The sequence below is a fragment of the Struthio camelus genome, chromosome 1, assembly GCF_040807025.1.
Source record: "Struthio camelus isolate bStrCam1 chromosome 1, bStrCam1.hap1, whole genome shotgun sequence".
NCBI lineage: Eukaryota > Metazoa > Chordata > Aves > Struthioniformes > Struthionidae > Struthio > Struthio camelus.
This window is the reverse complement of record NC_090942.1, coordinates 842,583-869,454: the sequence shown is the minus strand read 5'-3', so window position 1 is coordinate 869,454 and position 26,872 is coordinate 842,583. Positions and strand designations below refer to the sequence as shown.

The 26,872-nt window shown below is 48.8% G+C and overlaps 1 protein-coding gene across 13 annotated transcripts in view; it reads right to left on the bottom strand.

Annotated features, from left to right (window-relative positions):
• The window catches only part of SBF1 (SET binding factor 1), a 100,119-nt gene that overhangs the window by 24,733 nt on the left and 48,514 nt on the right, over positions 1-26,872 (bottom strand). For 8 of the 13 annotated variants that reach the window (XM_068940484.1, XM_068940728.1, XM_068940800.1 and 5 more), the window contains exons 2-11: positions 19,721-19,806; positions 11,852-11,989; positions 11,485-11,619; positions 7,943-8,053; positions 5,995-6,018; positions 4,586-4,691; positions 3,837-3,969; positions 2,178-2,286; positions 1,037-1,150; positions 148-225 (exon numbers count right to left, since the gene is read on the bottom strand). In XM_068940484.1, the coding sequence (XP_068796585.1) occupies positions 148-225; positions 1,037-1,150; positions 2,178-2,286; positions 3,837-3,969; positions 4,586-4,691; positions 5,995-6,018; positions 7,943-8,053; positions 11,485-11,619; positions 11,852-11,989; positions 19,721-19,806 (1,034 nt within the window). The remainder of the gene's footprint in view (positions 1-147; positions 226-1,036; positions 1,151-2,177; positions 2,287-3,836; positions 3,970-4,585; positions 4,692-5,994; positions 6,019-7,942; positions 8,054-11,484; positions 11,620-11,851; positions 11,990-19,720; positions 19,807-26,872) is intronic. The other 5 variants (XM_068940866.1, XM_068941273.1, XM_068941056.1 and 2 more) reach the window with 1 other exon arrangement.

Below are 26,872 nucleotides of genomic sequence, written 5' to 3'. Positions count from 1 at the left end.
GAGAAAAGCCTGAAATCTTGGCTGTCTACTCCCCTCCCCAAGAAACCAGGTGTCCAGCAGAAATGGCAGCCCTCCTAGGAGAAGTTCCCCCAACCCTTCCCCGAGAAGCAAGCTCCTATTTGTCTTCCTCTCCCTGCTCCCACTCACCTGCATTTTGAGAGAGGAGGCAGAAACTGTCGAAGGGGGGAATGCGAGATCTGCCACCTCCAACTCTGGGTCCAACACCTGCACAGACAAGGCACAAAGCATGCTCAGACCCTGGCCCAAGGGGATCTCTATGGTCACAGCTGGAAGAACTGAAGAAGCATTCTTCAGAAACACAACAGGGCCCACAGATAAGGTCTGAGAGGCTTAGAAACAAAACCCAGGATTGAGCTAGAACCAACAGACATCATACTCCTAAAACACTCTCTGCCATGCAAGGGAATCATCAAGGCTTGACTTCTCTCCACGAATCCTAATTGCACTGAGAGGCTCAGAAAGAATAGCTTGGTGTGCTGCAGGGCAACTTGAAAGTGAAGAGCCTCTCCATCTGTATGCCATTCTATTACAGCTGGGGAAACATATGTCAGGTAAGGGCTAAGAGCTCAGCCTTAAAAAGCATAGCAAGGTAGTGGCCCAGGCGTCCCAAGTGTGACAGGAACAACAGCGCCCCCCCCCCCCCACCAACTTGCCCCAGTCATGAGGAAGAAGCTCTCTAAGGCATACAGCACTTTGTTCAGTTTTGCTGTCCCAGGCACGCACTCACATGGCTAGCAGCCTCTGGGAATCTATTAGCAGCTAGAAAAGCAGCTTCAGAGCTGCAGCTGCTTCCTGTCTAAAGACTGGGAGCCAGCTACCTGATTCCCAGAAACCTTTGGCAGAAGCAGCCCTCATCTCCAGCACCGCTGTGTGCCAGAGGCCATCAGGGTCAAGCATGGTCTCATGTGACATGGTCAGGACTCTGAGACTCCTACTCATAGCTGCCCTCTGAAGCAGGGGCCAATTCCTGAGGTGTTCACACCCTGCAGATGTGGCGAAAAGCTGCAGCACTTACCATGGAGAGGGCTTCCCGGGTCTGTTGGAGCAGAGGTTCAGGGAGCAGGGAGATATGTACACACTCAGGGACATTCACTGTCCCACCATCCAGGTCTGCGATAACAACATCCAGCTGAAAATGGCAGGACAGGCATGAGATAAGGCCAAGCTTTCTGAAACTCTCTCCCTACCACCTCCTGGCTGGGCAGCTGAGAACTAGCAAGGCGGATAAGCCCAATTTAGGAGAGGAGGGTTTGGAGAGTGGTAGTCTCCTCTCCATCTTCTGTCAGCTCAGAGCATTCTAGTCTTTGACAATTATTTTCTCTTATCGACTGTCACCATATCCAAATATTTGTTAATACACAAGCTATGAAGGGATTCCATCACTCTCTGCAGGGAAGGCAGCAAGGTGTGTAAGAGCCCCCTACAACGCCACACAGAGGAATCCACAGGCAAGCCAGTACATCTGACTGAAAGAGGAGCAGAGGGAAGGAAAATCTGGCAGAAGAGTGATGCTTCCAGAGGGAGCATCAGAGGGAGAAGGCCATTGGACCTATTGCGATTTTGTGGAATAAGATTTGTCTCTCAAGTGAGAAGCAAACACAGCACCTCATCAGATTGGGAGAGCGATCTCATAGAGAAAACCAAACACCAATGCCAGACCCAAAACTTGCCACCTTGCAAAACTAAGCCACCTTGCTTAATCAAAATTGCATTTTTCAATTTGGGCAGAAGGCTGCACATTAGCTTGCTTTAGTTTAGATCAGACTCATCATGCTTTGATTTAGTTCAGTTTCTAAACTGTAGTCTGGCATACTCAAGTGCCAGCACAGCCTCTTGGACCAACATTGCTAGCAGACTTTCAAAATCAAATCCTTGGTTAACCCCGGCTGCTCCTATGTAGACACTGTAGACTTAAAACCTGACAAAGCACAACCGTAGCCAACCTTGCTTGGCTTGTGTGGCATGTCTGGATTGCAGCCCGAGGTGGCTGGCCTGAACAAGCACACCGTGTGCAAGTTGGGTGTGTTTAGCCTAGTGCTCCAGGCCCCTTTAGAAGCAAAGCTTTCTCTCCTGAGACTGCTGGCACACGACCCCTGCTTCATCCTCTGGACCATTCTTGCTCCTGACACACAGGACAGGGGTACACAGAGCCTCACCAGTTCCTGGGTCTCCGACTGGAAGATGGAGTGGACTCCAATAATGAAGGGTGTTGGCGTGCTCAGTACCTCAAGGAGCTGTGCAGGCAAGATGGGCACGTACGTGAAACTGCAACCAAAAAAGAGCATCGCTGCAGCCAGTTGAGTCCTGCTCTATCCAACTGCTGTTTCCAACACCCAACCCTCCCCTGCTGAATGGAGTCTACCACTAAGCCTGCTGAACATGCAGCGCTCTCTCTCTGCTGGAAACAGCACCAGCCATTGTTCCAGAACTAGCTTTAAATGCTAGGAAGGGAGGGAACAGCAAGCAAGTCAGCCCTGAACCCCAGCCATCGCTCCTTCCAAGGATCAACTGATGATCCCCCGTCCTGAAGACAAAGGTGAAGGGGCGACTATGTTCTCAAGAAAGCGGGCTTTCAACTGTCACTGTCAACCCTCAAGGCAATGTGTATCTTACAGCTGTGCAAGGTTTCTGGGTGCTTGCAGACACCAGCCGTGAGCATTCTCTGGCCCTGGAGTTATACTCTAAGTCTGACCAAGGGAAAAATTTCCAGTATAGCAGTTTAATTCCAAAAGAAAGCTTTCTTTGGAACACAAATAGCCTTTCTGCAGCCTGGGGGTACGGCAGACCAGCATGGAAACAGTGTGACAGGAGCTGACAGCAACAATGGCTTGTCTATCTCAACTGTCCTACTTGGGAGATGTGCAAACAGCTCCAGTAGCGGCCAGTATACAAGCTGGAGCCCCCCATCCCTGGCTGGGCCCTGCTGGTCAACAGCATCAACACCTCCTCGGGGGGGGGGGGGGGGGGGGGCGGGGGGGAGGGAACAAGCTGCCAGCCATCCTGAAGGAGTCACTGTGGTGGCTGGGCCACCACCACTGATCCATTAACAAAAGCCCTGTATGCATGTGCCTCTTTCTAAGGAGGACAGAATTTGCAACAGTGGTTTCTGGAAGCCTCCCAGGTTTCCAGTACCCCATTCAGTGAGACTTCATGCCTGAGGCTGGGACTGAAGACTTCCAGCGGAAGCTGTGTACTGAGGCTCTGTGTTCTGCCCAGGCTGCGATGGGGATGAGAAAGAAGGGAAAGGGGACAGATTCTGAAGAGCTAAGCATCCCTGGCCTCTTCCAAACACATGACAATCACACTCTGCAGGATCAGACTCCACCAGCCTGACATGCCTGCCTGCCTGCCTCCCTCCCTAAAGAGTTGCAACAGCTAGGAGTAATTCATGCCAGCAGCAGCCTGAGCTAAAAAAGACACTGCTAGCAATGCCTCATGCCCTGCTTCTCATTGCTAGAGCACAGATTTTACCCTAGAGAAGGAGGAGGCAAGGAGAGGAAGGTTCAATACTCCTTTGCCGCTGTGGATATATTCCTGAATTTCACTGCTGTACAAACCAAAGGGCTTCAGGAAAGGAGCTTTCAGCACAGCCAGAGAAAGCGTCCTTCAAGGTGCCGTAACACTGCATTCACCTGTCCCTTTACTGGCAGTGCCCAAAATGCAGTTCTTAGACATACTAGCTAGGACATAATAAGGGCATGAAGCAAGGGGGAGGCAAAACAAACTCAGGCTTGGCTGGCAGTTGCACCCCTAACTGGCTCCTAGCTTTGTTGTTTGCTGTCCAAGGGCTTGAAGGCCTGGTGGTGATCCCTCACCTGTACTTGAGGGGGAACATAAGTGCAAGTAGAGCCCGGCAGGCATCAGTGAGCCTCTGGTAACTGCTGGAGAGAAACAGGATCTTGTGTTCAGTAAGCGCTGCACAGAAGAGGTACAGCACATTGGTGATCCCTGGAGAGAAAGGGCAGAGAACAGCACTCAAAAAGAGGGTTTCTCTCATGCACCCAACCAGAGATCTGCCCAAACCCCACCCCTGGCTGGATCCCACCCCAGCAACAACCCCAGTCCTCTTTGACTCCCTGTCTCCACATTCTGCTTAACAAAGGAGTTCAGTAGGCTGCCAGAGAGCCACTTCTGGATCGTCCAAGAACTTGCTCCCCCAAGGAAGCTCCTTTTTTTTTTTTTTTTTTTTTTCCAAAGTGGCTCAAGAGTTTCGCTGAAGCTGCAAATCAGAAGGCACGAAGACAACTGCAACACATCACTCCGCATTCATTCTTGCCGCTCAGGCATCTCAGCTGTTTCTCACGCGACCTAGCCACACCTCTACTCTGGAGCCAGAGGAGAGCTGCCAGTCTCCCCTGCCTTCCTGGGAAAGGGAAGGCAAAGCAAGGCCAGGGGAGGGGCTCATGAGGTCTGATGTGGTTGCAGCTGGAACAGAGCCCTCAACTGACAAACCAAGCTCAGGAGCGTGGTGGGAAACTATGCACAGGGAACTCTAGCCCAGAACTTGGCCTGCTGGTTTTGGCACTTGACCTGATGAGAAGGAGGTGGGAAGAAAAAGTCTCACCAAGCTGCCGGAAGAGCAGGGCCACGCTGCAGCTGCTGACAGGAAGCGAATCATTGATGGGTGTCTGGATCACCTGCCTGTCCCCTGCTCCTAGAGAGATTGTCCTCTGCAAGAGACAAGACACAGACAGGATCATTGGGATTTGACCCAAACAACGGCAAGAGCAAGCACTGAGAGCGAGCCAGCTCCCCTGCTACCTCTCCAAGCCAGGAGCAGCCAGAATCCTCTCTGGTGCAGAGGACCCGGGATATACCAGGCCCTCCTATGGAATGACACAGCAATTCCTGTGGCACACTGTCTCACAGCAACACGGCTGGAGCAAGATTGCTCCAAGAAGAGGGAAGAGCACCATGTAACTAGGCTGACACACATCACATGCTTGACTTGGGGCCGTGTGCAGAGTTCAGACTAATGGAAGGAACCAACCTTGCTGAAACAACCTAAGTAGTCCCAACCAGCACGAGCAACTCCTTGGTGACTGGTGGGAAGAACACAGCAAACACTGAGAAACTTGGTACTGTAATACAGTACATGAGGACTCTCTAGGACCTCAAAACCAGAGAGGAACAGTTTGCCTGTGCCGTGCCCAGCCAGCAGAGCCCAGGTAAAGCAAGTAGCACCAGTTTTGCCACCAACTCTCTGCAGCTTCTCAGGTTGGATGAGGCACTGTCTAAGCACAGTGTGAACAGCCGCTGTCTGGCTCCTGGTATAAGGGCTGGGGATAGACAGACTGGGCACAGCCTTACTTCCTCCTCCCCACTACCATTTTTTTTTTAAACCTAAGCTCATTCACAGTGGCACTCTAAAGCCTCATGTCCTCATCCTCTCTCTGTACCGTAGAGGCCAGGGCAGTCTCAGATTACAGACCTTATTCTTGTCTCTCTATACTTCTCCAGGGAAAACACTCCATTGGAATAGAAGCTTTTGCCAAGCAATCCACCTGCTTGCTCACCCCCCTGCAGCCAAGAAGAGCTCCACCTCGTGCCACTGCAACAATCTAGAACTCTACTTCTGAAAGCTTTCTTTTGGGCAGAACAGAACAAAAGACCCCTGGGCCTGACCTTTGAGAATGCCAGCAGACTGCTCTTTCACAATCCCCAGGAGAGTATACTCACAGTGAAGCAACCAGAGCACGGCCATTTTGCTGCAGTGCAGGAATGTACCCCACTTCCTCCCACAGCCCATTTGCATGTTCCCTGTTCACATCAATGTAACACACACAGCCACACAGACACCCAAGACTGCTTCAGCTCAGGTGACAGGTGGCCAGACCTCCCATTCCCAGGGGTGAGGAAATGACACTGCTCTACTAGCTGCAGGTGCTGCAGCACGTGCAACCCTTGAGCCTTCTCAAAAGAAAGGGGCTACTAATGAGGAGAGAGACCCATTGAAAGAAAAGATGTGCATACCACTGCTTCGTCGTCCGTGTCAGGCTGAGATAGAGACAGACAGAGATAGCACAATCGGTTAGAAACACACAAACACAGCTAGACAACAGGGAAAACACACACACGCACCCACAAGCCAACAACAAGCAGGGACCGGCACTCTCGGAGGAGGAGAGATGCAAACACACAAGCAAAAAGCAATAATTGCTACGTTGAAAAAGAGCTTTTGGACACAGCAGAACAGGTAAAGCAAAGGAAGGGAAGTGCCACCAACAAACTGTCCTTCCTGTAGCACACTACTTGTTCCCAGAGCACAGATCCTGCAAGAACTGGGAGGTAGCAAACGATTCTGCCAAAAAGTGGTCACTGAGCCAGAGCAGCTTGAAAAGTCTCCCTGGTCTGAACAGTCTCTCCTCTTCTTTACTGCTGTTTACCCGTTCCACCTAGGAAGGACCAGATCTGGGCAGATCCTGCAAGAGAGCTGTTCCTCTCCCCTCAGTCAGAGCAAACCCTGGATGCTCGGCCTACAGTTACAGCTTCACAGGTTTGAATAGCACCTTGCTTTCTTCTCTGGAAGACTCAACTGTGACTGGCATATAACCCTCTCCTGCAAATATAAGGCCCGCTGCTGGACCCTCCCAGGACTTGCAGTATTAGAGGAAGTGCCAAACTTAACAGCAAGCAATGAAGCCAGCTTCAGGGGTATCATTTCTGCTGTGCAGAAAGCACCTCTACAAGAAACCTGCCCTGAAACACATGTTCAAGACAGCAGTCCTCCCCTTGGTGCCATGGATCTCAGCGGCAAAAGAAATCTTCTCAGTTTCTAGGCACCAAGAATCTGTAGTGCTGCCCATAGCCTTCTAAAGGCTCTTTCACTTGGATGTAGCTCGGGTGTGAAAAGATCAGACAGGAAGGGAATCAGAGGGAATCAGAGCTCAGCCACACAGTGAAGCCACTGCAAGAGACAAGTGCCCTATCAACAGTTATTTCCCAGGTGTTAGCATGGCATAAGAGCTCCAGGGATTAAACTGTCTCTGAACACTTCCTGCCAGAGGGTCCAGCTGGGCTCTCTCCACTTCTGACATCTCCAAGCCAGCTTCAATTAGCCCTTCTTTACCCATCTGTTGCTCACATAAATGGGATTGCAGCCCAGCTGGCCTTCCCAGAGCAGGAGGAGGAGTACTACAAGGAACACACGACTCAGGATAAAAACAGGAGGGTTTTTTTATGGTCTCAGTTCTGGGCACGAGCAAGACCGTTGCTCCTCAAGCCCTGTCCAACAACCAGAGATGGTGGCCATGCACATGCACAAGCCAGTGGTTCAAGGAGAGTGTTCCGAGCTGCTCATCTAGCAAACATTAGCCTTGCTTGGCCTACCTCCCTACAGCTGACTCGTCCCAGCTCTCACAGATGGCCTGTGACCGCTTGGCTCTAGAGCAGCTCTCCATGCAATTAGACAGGCCTGAATGGAGGAGCAAGACCTCCCTGATGCAGAAATGTCCAGAGACCATGGCAATTGTTTGCACAGACTGATCTGTGAATACGCAAGCCAGCTGGTGGCCAAGCCATCCAGTACTACCTCCCGAAGGGAGCAAGGAGCCAAAAGAAGGCTGCCTCATCACACCACGTTGTAGCTAAGTAAAACAGCAAGACCTTCTCAGCTGATCCAGGAACCGAGTTGTTCCACATCACAGAGGTTTGCTGTTCCTACTCTTAAGCACTTTGGAAGGCACTGCCTGCACTTGCCGGTAGCAGTGCACTGCAGCAGCTCCTCAGTAGCCAGCGCTCTGAGCCAGATTCTGCCCACAAGCCAAACTAGCCTTGCCCAGCTCACCCCAGCACAGCAGAGCTAGAATAAAGCTGAAAGAAACACCTTTGCTTCAGCACACCCAGGTATGTTGGAGCTGCTTAAGTCTCACTTGAAGCAGAAGCAAGGAGAGATAAGAGAGGAATTGGGCACGCTACCCACCTGAGCTCCCCCTGTGATGGGGATGGTGCACGTCAGGAGATTCCCAATGACGTTCTCCAGGGACACACTCAGTCCATCCACATAGATGGTGTAGATCAAACCAAGGCTGTTCTGGAGAGGCAAGCAGAGCACAGTTGAACATCTCAGCAAGAAGCAGATATGTGTAGGTGCAGCTGGGGAGGCCTGTCCATTTGGAAGAGTCACATAGAGGGACTCTAAGTATTTCTCGCCAAACAGAAATACACCCTGTGACAGTCAGTTCTTGGGTGCACTGCTCCAGGTCCTCCCTCTCAAACTTTTCACAATCAGTTTCTCATCAACAGTGACAGGATATTTAGCATTTGCTCCGTTTGCTACCAGCCACCAGCACCTTCCCAACCTAGCACTGACACCACCTGAGACATTCCTAGATGTATCCAGGCTATCGCAGTATCCAATAGGCTGACACTCAGCACGGGCAGGTTGGAAAGAGTTCAAAAGAGGTAACCGAACACAGCTAGACTTCTCCAGCATCCCTTGAGTACTCCCAGTCCCTGCAGATTTACATCAAGTCTCAATGAAAACTCTGAACAATGGATGGGAAGGAGCCCCGTTTCTACTCTGAGGGCTTGCCGAGAAACCCTGGCCATGCCCTGCTCTTCTTGCTGTCTGACCAGCTGATGTACTTGGAAGGCAACAACAGTCCCAGCACAAAAGAAATTAAATTTAAAGTGCAAAAACATGGGGAGGTGCTGTCCTTTGCTGGGATGTGAAAAAGCTACTACAATACACAGGGTGGATAAGGAATTTGTCTGCAAAGCACCTTTCATCTTTTCTAAACCCTCTCCCCATGCCAGCAAGCAAAAGAAACAATATAAATACTGAAGCTTTGGAGAGAACAAGCCAGGCAGGCTACTGGATGCTGGAATAACCAAGAGAAAAGCAAGCTTACACTGCTGCATGTCCATGAACGCATGCTGCTTTGTCTAGGCACTTGATGGGGGAAGCAGAGATCATGGCTTGAGAGAAGGCGCGTTCTAGCCAGGTCCCAAACGGGAGATCTGGTGTAGCTTGCCTCTCTGCCTTGAGCACTGAAGACTGTTCCAGTTTCAGGAGGAGGCATGGCATATATGGCCTAAACTCTGCTTGCCAGGGGTGAATACTCTGGGTCTAATGTATGTGCAGCCCGATCTCATCCTGAATAAAAGGCAGTCTCTCAGCCCAGCATCATGCTGACCAAGAGGATGAACAGGTCTAGGTCTTGGGCTATACACAGACCTAATCGGAAAAGAGAAAGAACCAAAACAACTTGAGACTTGGGCTGGGGAAGTAACAGGCTGCACTCCGGACCATGAGGCAAAGTTTTCACTCGTTACCCTTTTGCTGCAATCTGAGCAGCAAACACTGCTTAACAGGCAAACGCCCCATCTCTTGCCGCAATCTGAACCTGAAAACAGGGGTGCTTCTGCTTCCCTCAAGCAATTCAGAAGTGTGTGGCATCCATGCCTATGGAATAAATGATCCAGCTTCCACAGCTGCCAAGGTCAGAGACCTTCTTAAGGCTTTCTAGTGAAATCTCTTATCTTCTGATCATAGCTGAAGGGGGGAATAATGCAAAGCCCAAACCAACACAAGTCTAGTACTCTTATCACTAATCTGCTCCAAAAATCACTAAACTGAGTAACTCAAGCAGCTGAGCGATGAAATCATGCAGCCAATGAGCAATGCAAACATTACTCAGCCTCCTAACAAAAACAGCCAGGGAAAAAGAGTGGTCAGGTACACAAAGGCTGAAAGATGCTGGGAAGTTTCAATGAAGTCTCCAAGGGGAAAACCCTTGGAGGAAATGTCTTTCTTTTACAAAACGTTACCCAACCCATTTTCAACCCAAAGACTTACCCAAGGGTCACGTGCTTTTGCCCAGTAGGACAGTGGCAGTCACTGTAGCCTGGCTGATAATGATCTCGGCCTGCCCTCACAGACTCCAGAAAAGGAACAGCTCCAGAGAACCCACACTTTAGAGAATTTCAGCTCCACAGAACGCAAGACAAGACAAACCCTATCCCACCTGAGAAGATTCCACGACGTAACTGTCTGCAACTCGGGAAATGGACTCGATGATCCCAGACTCATTTCCATTCTTACACTCCTTTCTACCTCGGCCTTATCGCTCTGGCTTGCTGTAAAGAGGCTGCCGTTTTAACATTACCTGATTTATCCTATTAATCAAAATAGGCTTGATTTGTGCTCAGCTTTCCCAGTAAAATACCTAAGATCTTCCCTTCCAGGGCACGAACGCAACTCGCCGCTTGCAGCGTTCATAAGTCTTCAACTTTCAGGTCGGACAAGAGTCACAGATGTTATTAACAGAGAGCTCAGGCATCTACCCCAGGCAAGTAATGCATTTCTAAACATAGCGCATCAGGAGCAGGGAGTCCCAGAGTATGTTCATGAGAACAGCCTAGGAGCACTGCAATTCCCTGAGCAGTCTGCAAGTCCCAGCGCTGTTGGAAAGGATAGACAGCCTAGCCTAAAGCCTCATGGCTTTTTCAGTTAGAGTCTCTCTACTCTTATATTCTTATTTGGCTTGCTTTAGAGCACAACAATGCATGCACTGAGCAACACGTGACCTTGAAGCCAGAAGTTTCTGTCTGAAGCAGCTCTAGGCAAGAGAATGGAGAGGTTCTTTTTTTCTTCTTTTTTTTTCTCCCTATCATTTATTAATGTCTTCAGTGGGCTGCGACTGAACGCTCTGACAAAATAACACGCACTCCCATTCACAGAGTAGGCCTGTGTGCAAGAGGGTCAAGACTGGGGCAGCTACCCAGAAGCGATATCCTGGCAGTGGGAGGGGAAAAAGGAAGGACATAGCCTAGCCTGATGGAAACTCTTAGCTTCCTACAGGCCCAGTATCTGGGTCATGGGGCAACCTGGCAGCGAGCCCACTGTAAATGCCAGATGGATTCTGCATTTGGACCAAGAGCTCAAACCAAGAACACCATAACACAGCTACTCCACTCAGGCTTGAGGACCGTGCCCACACCACACCTGCTCCAGCCAGAGAGCTGCTGACACAATACGCACACAGCTAGCATTTTGTAAACAAGCCAGCTCGCAGCCTGTGCTTCCCAAACCTTTTACAGTCACATAATGGAGCAAGTCTGAAGAATACAAAGATGGCAAAGATAAAGAACAGGCTGTTCTTCATGTTTTTTGTACTAACACAATCAGGTCAAGGCCACCAGCTGCCTGGTGCAGGTCAGTCCTTGGTTTGCTGTTCTGCAGCCAGACAGTTCATGTTTAAGAGTGTAGTTGTTGACCCCAACTCATGCAGCCCTCAACAGCTGGGCTGAAACACAAAGACCAGGCTGGGGACAGACCAATTTTCACACAAGGTGCTGCTGCCAGTGTGCTCTTACAGTTCATACTCCTGGAAGTGGAATGTTTGGCTGCTGGTTGTTCCCAGAACCAAAGGTCTTCACTCATGCAACTCTCCTCAGCCTCCTGCGAGTACAGGCTCTGCTCTTCCCCTCTCCCAAAGCAGCAGTGCATTTCAGACTTACCCGGAACACCTCAGCATGGTCCAGCCGTGACACCAGCACCAAGCTTTTGGGAGCAAAGAGCTGTGCCGGTTGAACGGGAGATGAGGACTCTTCTTCCTCCTCCTCCCCCTCACCATTCCTCGAGTGGTTCTGAGGCTAGGGAGGGACACAGTCCAGTCACACACCAGGGTTAGCAAAATGATACGCTTTTCCCTCCTCCCAAACCTCTGACTGACATTAGGGCCTGGGAGTCCTCCAACAAGGGGAAACCAGGAACAAATGGCCAAAGCAGAAGGTAACTGGATGCCTCCTAATGAGTTTTGCTGACTACCCTTCTCCCATATGCCTTCCACAGACACTCCCCACTATGTCCGGCAGCCTACAATACCTGGGCACTCTCGACGGCCTCCCAGAAGGTGAAGCAGGCACAGTAATGCCGTTCGGAGTTGATGTCGGTCAGCACAGCGATGAAGAAGGTGGGGGGATTCCTTTCTGTGAAGAGCTGCCAACCGCTGGGCTGGCAGAACTGCAAGAAACAACAGGGGACTGTGGTCAGATGGAGCAGGCCAAAGGAGCTGCTGACTGCTCCCTTTCTCTCCCCTTCGTTCCCCCCATCAGTTAGGTGGCAGGTGCCAAGAGCTCTGAAGGGCTTGCAAATGAACGAATAAACCATCAGCTTACTAACTCCTGGGGACAAGGAGCTCCGTTTCATAACACATCACCACCACCCTAACGATAAATACGGCTCTGCAATCTTCACCTGCATACGCTGCAGCAGCCACCGCCCAGGAGGAAGCACTGGCCAGACTCTCCCTTCTCCCACTGTAAAGGCATGCCGAACAAGCTCCTTCGCCTCCTCTCACTAGCGAGAGCAGGAACTCTTCGGAGAAGCCCAAACCAGGAGGAAGGAAGACAGGATGCCCTGGCTGAGCAGAGGCACCTGCTGCCACCAGTCTGCATCCCTACACCTGTCTTCAGAGAACTGCAAGTGCTCGAGTGGCCACAAGGGCCACGAAGAGCTGATCTGCGGCTTGGAAGCAGCACAAGATTCAGGGGGTGCGGCTACTTCTTGCGGGCACCGAAGCCTGCCCTTAACTGAACCAGGCTGTGCAAACAGAAGCAGACTCCCTCTTCCCTGCAAGGTCTATGCAACCTATTCAAGGTGCTGGGCAGCTGCACACAGGCACAAACAGCTGAAAGAAAAGACGATTCTTTTCCAGGCCTCTCCCGCCTGGAAGCTGCTAGGCGCAGAGGTGAGCTCCCCCAGGGGCAGCCGTCCGCTGGAAAACAGCCAGCCTGCTCTGCATGAACACCTCGCTTCAGACCAGGCTCTGAACACACAGTTTCATTGGCTTCTGGGGACTCTCCAAACACCCTTATAGGCCCGGTGGGTAATTCCAGCCAGCAGCTTTAGAACTCCCCTTGGGGTTTCAGATGTCAAGAGATTTTTCTATACTTCCTCTCTCAACATCTGTATTTGGCTGGTGAGCCCTATGGAAAATTACCAATATTTTGGGGACCTTATTGAAACTGTGCTCCTCAGAGCGGAACAGGTAGCTCAGAAGCACCCTTCTGGGACCCTGGTCTGATGAATTCTGAAGTCATGGTAACTTTACCAAAACAGAGGCCAGGAATAAGAAAGTAACAGGGCTAGACTGCAAGCCCTATAGTCACAGTCTCTAAGTACATATACACACCGGGCAATATACATCCCCCTCTTCCTTCTTATGTAATCTTAGGGTAGTCGTGACTGGAATAGCTAGGAATCAGTCCCAATGCAAGAGCGCTATTTTCTCTAGCTGCCCAGATATCACAGCAACAAGGAGGTGAGGCAAAAAGACTCAGCACAGCTGCTCTCCAGATTCTGCCACGTCCCCATAAACCTGTATCCTAGGGCCTCTCCTTCCTGCTGTCGTTTCCAAAGCGAGCTTCCTCTTACCTAGCTTCCATATCAGCATGCGCAGGGAAGATATGGCTCACCAGCTATCGGGTTAAGTACACAGCGTCATCCTCCCAACAAGAGAATGCCATTCCTTATTGGGCTCAGCCACGAACCTTCCAGTGGAGCTCATGGCTCTACCCAAACATTTCCTGGACGCTACAGAAACAACAAGATCAAAACACACAAAGGCTAGCTACCCTTGAGGCGTTTGCTATCGGGTCCCATCCAGCACTTTCCCCATTACAGCATCCCGCTAGACTAGGATACGGTAGACAAGTGTGGTGGTTTAAGCTCTTCCGTGCAGAGGCAGAACTACTTATAAGCCAGCTCTTTTACTGATGTCAGGTGTCAGGCATGTTCATCCAGTGGCCAAAGAAATCCCCTGGCCTGCCCCCACCGGCAGGGAACTGATGTCCACCCCCTGATGGACATGGGCTCTGCTCCATGCCTGGAGGCAATACTGCCCGTTGCCCTTGCACCTGCCCTCTGCGCCAGGGAATCTCTGCCTCGTTCCAAAGGTGACTACTCTAACATACAACACGCAATTGTTAAATGGGCTCAGAGAAACAATGGCATGACAGGGTGTCTGCACATGAACACACCTGAGGCTCTTGACTTAAGGTTACAGCTCTGCTCAGGCCAAGGTATGGCTCAGCCATCTTCTTCCCCAGAAGCACAAGCTCATCAAGGGCCACTGCAGCCCACAACTCAGTCCCACCATGGGAGATGCACAAGATTCCTGAACCCACCTGGACTCCAAGCAACAATTTATTCTGGGAGTTCTTCCTAAGAACGCTAGGGAACAGCAGGGTAAGAAGCCAGCTTCCTAAAACCAGCACCTTCTGACAGCACAAGTCACTTCAAATAGTAGCGGACTACACCATGTATCAGGTCATGCCACTGGGGTGCGCAACTATGCCTGAGTCTCTTGCAGCCCAGCTTAAGCGTGCTCAATGTACCTCAGCTAATTAGCCCAACAGAAATCAACATAAAGCAGCCATGTATTCTTATAGCGGGCACCCAGATGCTTAACTTCCATAACTGTTGTGTCATTCCAAGCTAGATCATTTAGAAAGAACAAACGTTTATTCAAAATCCTGCATGAAAAATGGTCAGAGGTTATTTGATGGTTAAAACAACAGCATCTCTCAGAATCAGCCTGACTGTGACCGAGCGATGATACTGTGGAGCTCTGCAACACTGAAGGTGCCACAGTTAAAGGGAGAGAACTACACACCTCCACCAACTAGAATACAAGATCTCCGGATTTGCACGTGCAAGAGGCGAGCTCTTCTCTCCATGCCTTGTCCAAATTTGGATCCATGTTGGAAGAACACTGGCCCTGTATTAATTTCCCCCACCATTCAGCCAGACACAGTACTTCCAGCATTCTGCCCTTCAGTGCTGTATGAACACAAAACCTGTGTTAACACAGTGACAACCATGCAATAACATTATATGTTTCTGGGGCTCCGCTCAGTTCTTTAGATGTGCGAGAGCTACTTTGCATAGCAAGCACTTCAGTAGAGTCAGTCTCTGCTTGCAATCCAACTCAACACTGCTGGAGGCATGAGAAGAAGAGCAAGTTCTACAAAGCCAGAAGAGAAGAAAGTCTCACTTCTAAAGTGAGGGAGGTGTTAATGGAAGTGACTGACCTTAATGGATTTACAGCATCTCCCTACAGACAAACATTCTTGGATGCCCAAGCTGGGCAGCACCTAAGCCTCTCTGGTGCAACAGCCCCTCTTTTATTTAGAAAAATTCCACAGGAAGCCAGAGCGGTGTACTAGGCTAGGCAGACACTGCCTAGAGCAGCAGGAACCAGATTTAGCAACAAAACCATCCTCTCATGACAATGTGTGCGTATCTGTCTGGCATGCCTTGTTTTCCACAACACCGCACTGATCAGCATTGCTTTACCATCTTTTATTCTTCACCACTCACATTCCTTATAGACCTTTCCCAAGTTTGCAAGGACTGATTTCAGGGCATCCTGTCTGTGATGACCCAAGACATCCTGTTGATTATTTTCATCCACAGAATGTTAGGAAAGGGTAGGGCCTCCAAAGTCCCGCAGCCTTCTCATGCAGAGTCTGGGAAGAGACATGGGGCCACCACTCACAAACTTCCCACTAGATAAGAAGCAGTCTGCTCCATTTCTTATCAAACCTCACAGAGAAGTATGACAGCAGCTCTTCTCTACTGAGTGTTGCTGAAACAGCAGCTGGCTCTGTGAGCTTGTGCCAACATCCAAACTTTGCTGCAGGCAGCCAACTTGAATTCTCTCAGTGCCAAAGGTGAAGAAAGGATCTATTGGTCCAGATTAGAGTACTAGATGAGGCTCAACTCAGCTACAATCATCTTACAGAAGCAAAGTGACAAAGTTTTTCTGCAAGCAATGGAGTCTATTATACTCCTCTCGGGAGGAGAGGAGTCCAAGATCTCAGAGTCCAAGATCTCTCAGGCCTCTAGACCCTGCCACATCAAGCACTCCCTCCCAGGGCCAAGACTAACTGGAGCATTCCCCTATAGGGACCTCTGCTCAAGCTCTTCCAGTAATCAGGGAACACGTCTTGTATAAATCTGTTGCACCTTTAAGCAATCAAGGAGACCAGAAGTTGCAAACATGTAGACAAGCATGCTGTGGTTGGAAAACAAAAGGATTTCACTGTCTTATCTTGGAGAGCACCAGAAACGTTAATGCTCTTCAGTACACAGGAGCCAATAGGAAATGTTGGCATAGACTGGCTCAGGTGCCAGTGCGTGCTGGCCGAGACCCAAAGTTTATGGAGACTTACATATGCCTGTAGCAAACGCTGGAGTGAAATTAAGACATCAGAAATACTGTGCTGCTTTAAGCAAACCCGTGGGGTTTTGCTACAGAAGGATATAAAGACAAATGGCATGGATTTTAAACGGAGAGGAGGAATTGTACTAATACATACTGAAGCCAAAGGAACTAGCAGGTATAACATACTGCAACACAGACTTAAAAACACTAGTTTTTGAAGGAATCTCCACTCCCAAAACATGCATGTAACTCAGTACCACCAGAGGCACTAAACTTCAGTAACTCTTTGAAGAAACAGCTATTAGTCACACCTGGAAGCAGGGCTCCCTGCAGTGGTTTCATTTGCAGTAATACACAGCTTCTCATGGTAACCCTAGGGCCTGAAGGTCCCCTGAGTTTGCCTGCATCAGGCTAGCAAGGGCTACAAATAGTCTACGATAGCCTTGACTGCAGCAGTGAAAGCGGACGGCCGTCCTCACCGTCAGCCATTTGGAGAGAAGGGATGCTACAGAGGAAGATAAAGTGTTTACATCCAGAACAGACTTCCATCCAAGAAATGAGATATTTCTGGCTGGAAACACTTTCTGTCAGACTGCTAGCAAGAGCGGAAGCTAGAAATTCCTGCTCTCTGCGCATACCAGAAGAATACATACTCCCTCAAATACCTGTTAAAAAGTAACACAGAAGGGACTGCACTGTGATGTAAAGCACCGTAAAATCTCTCGGGGTAGGGGTCCTTCTAATTTTCGAAAGTTCCTTTTGTTTCAGCCCTACGTGCTGTTCACCCAAAATGCCTCCTGTCAACTTGTGGAAAGCCCTAGAGCCACCACACTGCTTCCCAACAGGACTAGAATTCAATTGTTTAAATTCCACAGATTTTTTGGCTGGACAGTCTGACCCTTGAGAAAAAAGCTTTCCTGTCTTTTGGAACAGTTCCCAAGTCCCCTACAGACAACAAGGAAACACTAACCAGAAAAATAATATATATTTTTGCCTCAGACAAAATAAATGGTACGTTAAGAGTCCAAAGTTATGCTGAGATTACAGTGAGCATGGGATGGAAAGAAGAGTTAAACATCATGGCTGAGCCTGATGAACTTGTCACACTTGTGGTGGGTACGCAGCATGCTTAGCAGCTATCCAGATAACTGAAAATAGCAAAGCAGCTGCGATAAGGCAAGAGGACCAAAGACAGGGATCATAAGGTATGTCCAACCCTGACATGCTTCACTCCACAGGCTGGTTGATCCTGACCAAGAGCATGCTTGGTAAGCTTTCCTTTGAAAATATCAGCAGGGCCTAGAGAGGGGGCACGGTTTTCTGCTAAGTATGACACACTGAGCTTTGGAAGGGTGTCAGGGTGTCTTGATCAGCCTTAAGCACAGCCAAAACCAATCTGAAAGTTCCTCAGCACACACAGGTAAGATGGAGATGACAGCCATCTCTGAACAAGGCCAAGAAATGGCAGAGGTGGCTGAGGGCAGAACTCAGTCCAGAGAGGCAAGCAGAGATTGCTGCAGATCAGAATTCCAGAAAACAGGGATTACAAAAAGCAAAGAGGGGGCAGATCAAACTGCCACCTTAGAAGGCCGCTCCTGGATAACATGCCTTGGACAGCAGAAAGCTGAGGCCCAAAAGTTCCCTTACAAATCTGCCTTTCTAGTCACCGGTGCCCTCTCCCAACAGCCCAACAAATATACTCGGTCCCATCAGCTCTCCTCCAGCCTGACCGGCTCTTCACTATGGACTACCTAAGCACATGCAGGATTTGGAGATCTGCAGCTGCTGCTCTGCAGAGGGAACTCGCCAGGACCAAGAAATGAGACGCTAGCTGGGCCACCAACTCCCTCAACTACCCAAAGCACTGTAAATGGACAATGCAAAGCCAGAGATCCCAATGTACGCTGTCCTGAACCTCTGTGATACATCTGCTTTACTCTTAAGGAAATGAGCTGTCATGGTCAAGGCCCAGTGAAGCTTCCTTTCAGTGACGTACTGAGGAAACATACAGAACTGGAAAGGTAACCAAGTGGATTGTCCGTCTGTACATCAGGCACCCAGGACTACCTAGACCAAACAAAACAAGTTCTCGTCATAAATACATAAACGCTCTTAGGCAAGTCCTGAACATGGATGACTCAGGCTGGGCCCTGTTAAAACAGAGAGCTGCGATTGCTTTGCAACACCTAAAAGGCAGCAAGAAGGGCTGAAGGTGACACTTCCTCAGCCTCCCAGCTTCTCCTCTCCAGGAGGAGAGGATGAGGGATGCAAGGCTGGCAGGCATCACTGCACAGTCGCGCACACAGCCCCTCAGGCACCTGTGGTACAACGCCCCAAAGCAGCAGTGAGATCTGCCATGGGGAGGCTGAAAAGCACAACAGGGTGCGCCTGGATGTGAAAGGGAAGCAAGCTGTAGGCAGCTGAGCTGGCTGAAGACGTTCAGGTAATTGCAATGTCAGACAGGCGTTAGGGAAGAAGGGTTGTCCACGGCTGTTGGAAAAACACTAGCACTATGAGACTTATACGGCAGTGAAAGAACTTTTAGAACCTCATTTGTCTTCAGATTTTGTACTACGCTATGCTATGCTATACTTTGGTTACAAACAGAGAAAACTGCAAAAGGGAGGAGGAAGACAGTTTAAAAGGAGACCACAGTTTGCCTGTGAAAAAGGGTATGGATCACTAACACCCCCATCTATTTGCTTCCACTGGCAGGACAGCATAAGCTCCCTTCATGAGCAGTCATGAGCAGCACAACCTATGCAGCAAGGGAAGATTTTAAAAGAACTTCCACTCAAATTTAGAAACTCGTAAGAACAATCATATTATCCTTGATTAGTTAAAAGCTGGTTTGTGAAGAACCCACACAGTGCCAAATTAGACCGGGTGTGTCATTTTATGGGTATGACCCAGCAATGATCACAACCTCAAAGGACTGCACAACAGCAGGCAAATGTGTCCAGAGGGCTGGGGAAGGAATCCAAGGCCCAATAATCCTGCTCACAGAGCGGATGCAAACAGAACACACCCAGGCCTGCAGGAGGGTGAGCCACAGCTGATATTACCAACCCAAAGAGGGGAGCGGTTTAGCTTGGCTGAGCTTTTGAGAAAGGTCTGACAATGGAAGAGCCCTGCTACTAGTGACAGGGCTATTTATATAGACACTACATCCATGTGGCTGCTCTAGGAAGTGTTCCAGCACCCGGGGCAGCTAATCCAGGAGGAGGGAGGGGGAACAAAACAACCAGGAAGAGAGCCAACACCACACACAGTGCCCACAGCAGTGACAACTTCTGGAACACTCTGCAACGGCCAAGCTGGAACTCAACAAGCTGAAGGAGGTGCACCTGTGTAAAGGGGACAGGTGGGAACTGCTCTGTGCTGGGCTCCCTGGGTTAGACTCCGTAGCTCCTGGCCAAAAAGTGTGCACAAAGTACCATGGCACCTCGCCCCGTGGTTACAGCCTGCCCTGCACACAGGTTACACTTCACTGGGGTCCCAGTCCCAAAGGACAGCATACTCACCAGTTCAATGCCTTGAGGGAAGGGGTTGTCCTCCCAGTCCTTCTCAGGGAAACGCTGGAGTATCTGTCCCTGTCCATCTCCACTCCCTGCAGAAACAAGAGGGCAACATCAGAGTACAGGCAGCATGTATTCAGCAGTCATTTCAGCCTCCCAATAAAGCCAGGCAGAAAGCAACAACAAGGGGAAACTACAGCACTACAACAACCCTCTGCATGGACACAGGCAGCATAGAACTGGCCCCTCATTCCCTTCCACAAACACAGCGGTAAGATAGCATTATCCCTATGTTATCATAGCAATAAACAGGCAATTTTAATCAGGTCTCACACACACATACACACATACACAAAGTAAACCTACACCAGAAGTTATGCCTCAAGGTGACCACCCTCCAAAACACAGTAGACTAATGCTTCAATGTTCACTAAAATGAACCAATCTAGTAAGAAAATATGGAGATCAGGTACCAGATCTCACATGTCCTGGCTGCTGAACAATTCACAGACTCACTATCTAAAGATGAACAAATAGGCAATCAGAGATCTGCCACACACCTACTTTAAGTTTAATATTAAAGTTTCCTTCCCTCTGCCATTAGCATAAGATTATATAAAACAGATTTTGAACTGTAATTCACTGCTCATTATCTACAATTCAGCACTTTACAATGGATCATGCTGGTCAGTTTTATTTTCTGGTTCATCTGAACCTTGCAGTTTCCTCAGGGTTTTACATCAACTGAAGCGTCCACTACTGCTGAAACGAGCACTTCCACCCACACCTTCCCACTGGCTGAAAACTAACCCAGACCAAAAAAAAAAACAACAAAAAAAAAACCACTACTGTTCAGCCAGATCATTCCCTGATCTAGCTCACCGCACAAGCACCAAAACTGGCACAACAGGGAGTGTGCCAGCTCTTCTGGCACCAGGATGCCTCTCAGATGGCTCCAGGCTCTTAAGACAGCTTGAAGTAACTGCAAAACCACGGCCAGGACACACATAACTACTGCTACCTCTGTATAGTAAATTCTGCAAGATCGATGAATTGACTCTACATTGGGTTTGTAAAACTTGCTGCCTTATTCCTTCAGATACAAAGTTGTTTACAGCAAAACCTCGTTCCAGTGGATTAACCCGGAGGCTCTGAATCAGAACACCTGAGGAGGATTTTGTTCCTACCATAGGTTAGGCACAGGCACAACGCCAGGCAATACCTGTAACGCGGGACTATCCCAGTCCTCATGCTGAGGGGATTGCTGTGTCCCCTGCACTCTCTCAGTACTTCCACCTCCCACACTGCAAAATTGTTTTTGAAGAGGAAGCCTTTGCTCAACCCCTTCCCAGCTTCAACATCTCCTCTGCTGTCCCTTACACTGGCATCTGCTGCCATTAGAAACACAACTGCCCCTGGCTCTCCTTCCAGCACAGCCTGATTTTGGCCACAGGGACTTTCGGACCTGGGCCCAGCACCAGGCCATGTAACAGGAGGAGCCTCACTACCGAAGGCGTGCGCCACTGAAGGACTATTTTCAGCACCTAGACCTGTTTCCACCACTCCATTTACCACCAGCCAGCCACAGCTAAATTTAGAAGGACAAGGAATCAGAAGAGATGCCACTTATAGTCTGAGGACTAAAATGGAAAGGTCAGTGCCAAGTTATGAAGAAAATAGTGTCTAGTGTCACGTTAACCAAATCTTCCCCCTCTTTGGCCTCGCGCCCCCGTCCTCAGACACTACTTCCCCTTCAGACATGTCTCATATGATGCCATTGACAGCAACAGCCACTTCAAGATACTCATGGCCAAATGCACTAAGATCTGCCTTCTCAAAGCTCAAATGACCCGACTCAAGCTTTACAGACAGAGAAAGACCCTTGTAGACAAACACACCAAAAACCAGTCAAATTGCAGCTCTCTAACCACCTGCCTTTAGCAAGTCCTCTCAGATACATATATGCCTTGCTAACGGTACTTCACACATTCTCTCCCATCAGCAACTTCATCCTGAATGCAAATGGTTTCCACTTGCACTTTCCTGGTCAAAACGGAAACAGATGAGTTCAACCTTTATGCAAACGCAACGATCACTCCAGTGCAAAACACTTCTGAAGCCTAGCCTTTTTTTACGGCAAGAGGAAGTGTGACCCACTCGGTTTTCTCAAACACAAATACTGCCACTTTACTGAGGAATATGTGAGCGAAACATACCCCGATTTCAACTACCGGCATTAGTAAGTCATCCTCACTTGTGCATTCTGACCTGCCAGGCTATCAGGCACTTTCCTCAGTTACTTCTTAAGAGGCCTGATCCTTGCCTTCCTACTTCTCATCATTCACCGCAGAGCACTTAAACAGCTTGTCTCTGCGTATCAGGCTGTTCTATCAGCTTGTTCTTTCCTGCCGAGCTGAGCTGGACCAGGCCCACCAATTCTTCAGCCGTTTCCAATCTACGTGTCTAGGAAAGCACGTGTGTGCGTGTGAACGTGTGCATTAAAGCAGCTGCTTTGCTTCTTCCTTCCTGCATTCTCCTACCACTAGGTTGCAAAAAGGCCATTAAGACTGAAGGTGACACCTGGTCACTGTTCTTGGGGGCAGCCTGTTATGGTCTAAATGAATGTTATGCTATATTTGGAACTTTATGAGATATTATCATAAACAGAAAATTCCAAATGAGTAAAAAGTTAAATACTCAAGCTGACAAACCGTGACAGATGACCTTAATTCTTGGATAAGCAGGCCACAGTGAACACTAGCATACTGGGACCTTCTCCTCCCAGAATGGATGGACTGTCTGGGGTCATGGCCAAGTGAAAAACTCCCCATTGCTTACTTCACTTTCTATGCAATCATTCTGCAATGGCTTTTCCAGTGACTTTAAGAATTAGAACTTTTCCGTGAGGAAGTCTGCTGCAATGACAAAGTGCAGAAAGTAAAAGAGTGAATTTTCATGTACTTTTTAGGCACAAGATCTTGTTTGGAACTAAATTATTTTCCAATACCCACACTTCAAGCCTTCTTTTCTCAAGAACTCAGGTTACTGAAAGCACTGGAGAGTGCTTCACCAAACAATACTGCGCAGCCTATAAAGCAGGTCTCAGAAATCAGTCTTTCTATAGGCTCAGACATGATTTCCACACCACGAACCTCAAACATTTGGTATTATATAATACAGGGGAATGCAAAGCTCACACAAATCATCAACACACTAGCAAGATGGGCTTCCGTCTTCTTTCACCCCTTTCCTTCAACAGGCAGGCTGGATGACTGCTTAGACCTGCCAAGAAAAGGCAGGGTGGAACATTTCCAACAACGGAACATTTTGACAGTTCACCCCAGGTACAGGTAGATCGACAGGAATTTGATTATCACTTCGACGTGGTGTTAGCAGAGGGTTCCAAGAGCTGCTCCATACTTCAAAGCTGAAATTATTTTAAAAGGTTTTGCTATTTTAAAGCATCATAGAGTACTTTATGCTACAAGAGCATCAACCTGAAGCGTCTCCTTGCTGAACACCAATAACCCACAAAGCACATCAAATTCAACCTGCTAGGGGACGTAAAGGTTCTGCTAAGAGCACTTACTACTAAGAACTGTGGTTACCGATGCAACATACACAAACCATGCCTACAGATCTGCTCCATAAGAGGCAAATCAGGCACAAACCTTGGACTACAGACTTGATTGCTAATGGTGCTCTTGGGCTGAGCAAAGATGCACGTAACTATTGCAGGACTGAGAGTGGTATGAAACAGTGGCTGGGCAATTACACCACAAGAAGTACAAGCTATTGCATCAACTAATGTTACTGTTTGACTGATGCGCTGCAAAGCAAGGTGGTGGTTCTTAGCACAAGGAGGCAGGTGCACAGCTGTCGAGTGTTTGCCAACAAAAAACAGGGCATTCCAGAGTGCCTTGAAGAAAACAGAGCATTCTCTTTAGAGAAGTCCTGAGCGAGAGATTTTCATGTAAAACAAGTACACTATATTTAATACAAACTAGCATCTGACTGTTCAGGATGACTGGACTAAAAACAACCCAATACATTCAGCTGCTGTGACAAACTGTCATGAGATAGGGTCAGGAATGATGTGACGTGCAGCGTGAAATCCAGGAGGTTCTGGCAGGCTCTACACCCCTCTCTGCAGCTTTCCAGGGTTACAGGGAGCACTTCCCTGCTGCAGCTGATCAAAGCTGAACCAAAGCCAGACTAGACTTCAGCACCTGGCTGCATGACTCCCATGACAAGAAAGCAAAGACAGGAAGCTCCCCCAATTCCTGTTAGCCAGGCAAGCATGAAAGATTTGCCAAGAGCGTGTGAGAGAACAGGCCAAGGCTGCAATCTCTACAAAGCTTTGACAGGCATCAGTGGGTGCCCCTGTGACACGCTGAACTGCTCAGCTGAAGGCTGCACTTCAGACTCCAGCGGGCAGACAGCTAGTCTTCAGATGGAGCGTTGCACAAGCCGCAGCCTGACTCGCAAGATGCACAGCAGCATGCATTGATCACATGGGACCTGCAAGCTGCACTTCAGGGGACCCTCACATCCTACATCCAAACACCACAAAACTGATCAAACTTCATGCAAAAAGCTCTTCTATTTCTTCTAAGCATAACAAGGAGCTATCTCCTTTCTCCATACCCCCGCTTCTCTTTCTCCATATGATGAATTCACTATTTAGGCAAAAACATAATTCAATAGTTAACAAAAAAAGAGGAGTGGGGGGGACAATTTCAATCAAGAGCTTCCAGGTCTCCCAAGCAGACACAAACAGGAGACAAACTGCAGCCACAGCAGCCTCTGGAGCATATCTTTGCAGGATTCTGTATTTGCCAAAGATATAAACAGGCAAAGGAGACTCATCATAGGGACTGACATCTGCCTACGCCCCAACTACTCCCACAGAGCCTTCTGGAAACTACATAATTCTCATTTCAAGCACTTCAGCCAGGAAATCCAATGTTCTTTTTCACTTTAACATCCACACCTATTACTTCAATTTCAGGTATAACCATTTTAAGCGTGATGACTGATCTAGTCCCCCATAATTTGCCCATTCGTGTCTCACCCAGTTTCAGAGAAAGGCTCTAGATAAAACCTCTCGTTCTTCTCATTTCTTTCTTTCAGTTTCAGTAAAAGAGAACATCCTCGAGATCTTCCCTAGTTACATGATCTTACTGCCTAGGCTTTTAAGTTCATCCCATTGACCTCAGTCTCTCCAAGTTTCCTAAGAGAGGAAAGGATTTAGAATGCCAACCTGATGAGAGAGGAAGGACCATGTCTCAGAATCACAGAATGGTCGAGGTTGGAAGGGACCTCTGTAGATCAGCTAGTCCAGCCCCTCGGCTCAACCAGGGTCACCTAGAGCACGTTGCCCAGGACCCTATGCAGGCAGCTTTTGAATACCTCCAAGGATGGAGACTCCGCCACCTCTCTGGGCAACCTGTGCCAGTGCTCTGTCACCCTCACACTCAAGAAGCTTTTCCTTATGTTCAGACAGAACTTCCTGTGCTTCAGTTTGTGCCCGTTGCCTCTTGTCCTGTCACTGGGCACCACGCAGAAGAGTCTGGCCCCATCCTCTCGACACCCTCCCTTCAGATATTTATATGCGCTGATAGGATCCCCCCCCTCAGTCTTCTCTTCTCCAGGCTGCTCTGGAGTCCCAGCTTTCGCAGCCTTTCCTCCTAGGAGAGATGCTCCAGTCCCTTCACTATCTTAGTGGCTCCTCAAACATTTAACATTATTTAACATCACTGCTTACTGGGAACATACACAGGATCTGAAGAGCAGAGATAGTCTAGTCCAGGGATAGCAACTCCTCCTTCCAGGAGAGCAGAGAGAAGCTTTGGGGGATTTATAAAACAATGCAGAGGGAGAATATAGAGGAAATCAAGGATTCAGGATTCAGCCTAATGAGCCATCCTCAACCTTGAGACTGAAATAAATTTGAATTATGCACAGGTTGGGATTGTGAAGTCAAAGATTTAGTCCTTCTACTTCAAATTCTGACCAAACTCCCTACTACTTGCTCAGTATTTGACCTATCGGTTTATTTTATTATTGATGCCTGCCGACAACCAAGGGAAGTCCTCAGAGGCAACAACAGACACTTGTGGTAGGGAGGCCACAGACAAGACATGTTATGAGACCAGCTTCAGACTCAGCCTACAAAATCTCAAAGAACCCCAGGCTCACCCCTCTCCTGAAACAGGCCAGTGACTGAGTAGCTGACAGGGTGATTCAGGCTTGGGAAATAGCAGAATATAGGCAGCAAGATCCCTGTTGACACATAAATCTGTGACAGCCACCTTCAGATAATCCCCTCCTCTCATTTCGGTGCACCATATGCTGGAGTGTAACACAATGAAAGGGAATTCAGCAGACTGGAAAGAATCCTTGCTTAGTGGAAGTGGGTTTGCACCAAGCGTTGGTCTAGCAGATAATAGGGGTAAAGCCTCCTCACCACTTGCTCCCTGCTCAGACTTATTTTAGGGGGATCTAAATCAACAGCTTTCGCTCTGTGCTATTTGTAATAAAGAGAGATAGCAGGCCTCGTTTTAATGTGGGAGGAGGGTAGCAAACCTGAACATAATCTGCAGCAGTCTAGCACTGCCTTTCAGACATAAAACTTCTCTGAACTTCAAGCTCCTGAGGAGTTTGCTACTTTTGGACTACATAATGAGCTGGTATAGGCTCTGGTGTCACGCAGATCAGGAACGGAACATAATTCCCTGCTTCAGCGTGGCCACCACACTTCATTCAGAGACAGGTTATCAAATCAGCTAATTCTTTAGCTCCTATGTGCAGCTTATCATTGTATGAAAACTGAGAGAGGCTCTCTTCCTGGAATCAGTAACACTCCTTCACCCCTTTGGTACCCCTCAATTAAGTCTCTATACTCAGCCCTTCTTAAGGGAGATGAGGAATCTTAAACCTGGTGCCTCCCAGAGGATCCAAACCACTTTTTAGAAAAAAAGGAGTGAGATAAAAGGCACAGTGTCCAGAGACAGACAGTGATCAGGGCAGTTACTTAGGTCTGACCAGATCACAGCTACTCATCTTTAGGACTCTTCAAGACACTAGATCTTGTAACAGCACAAAACCAGCTGGAGTATCACTCCTCTTGGTCTTCAGAGCATGTCCCAGCACCTC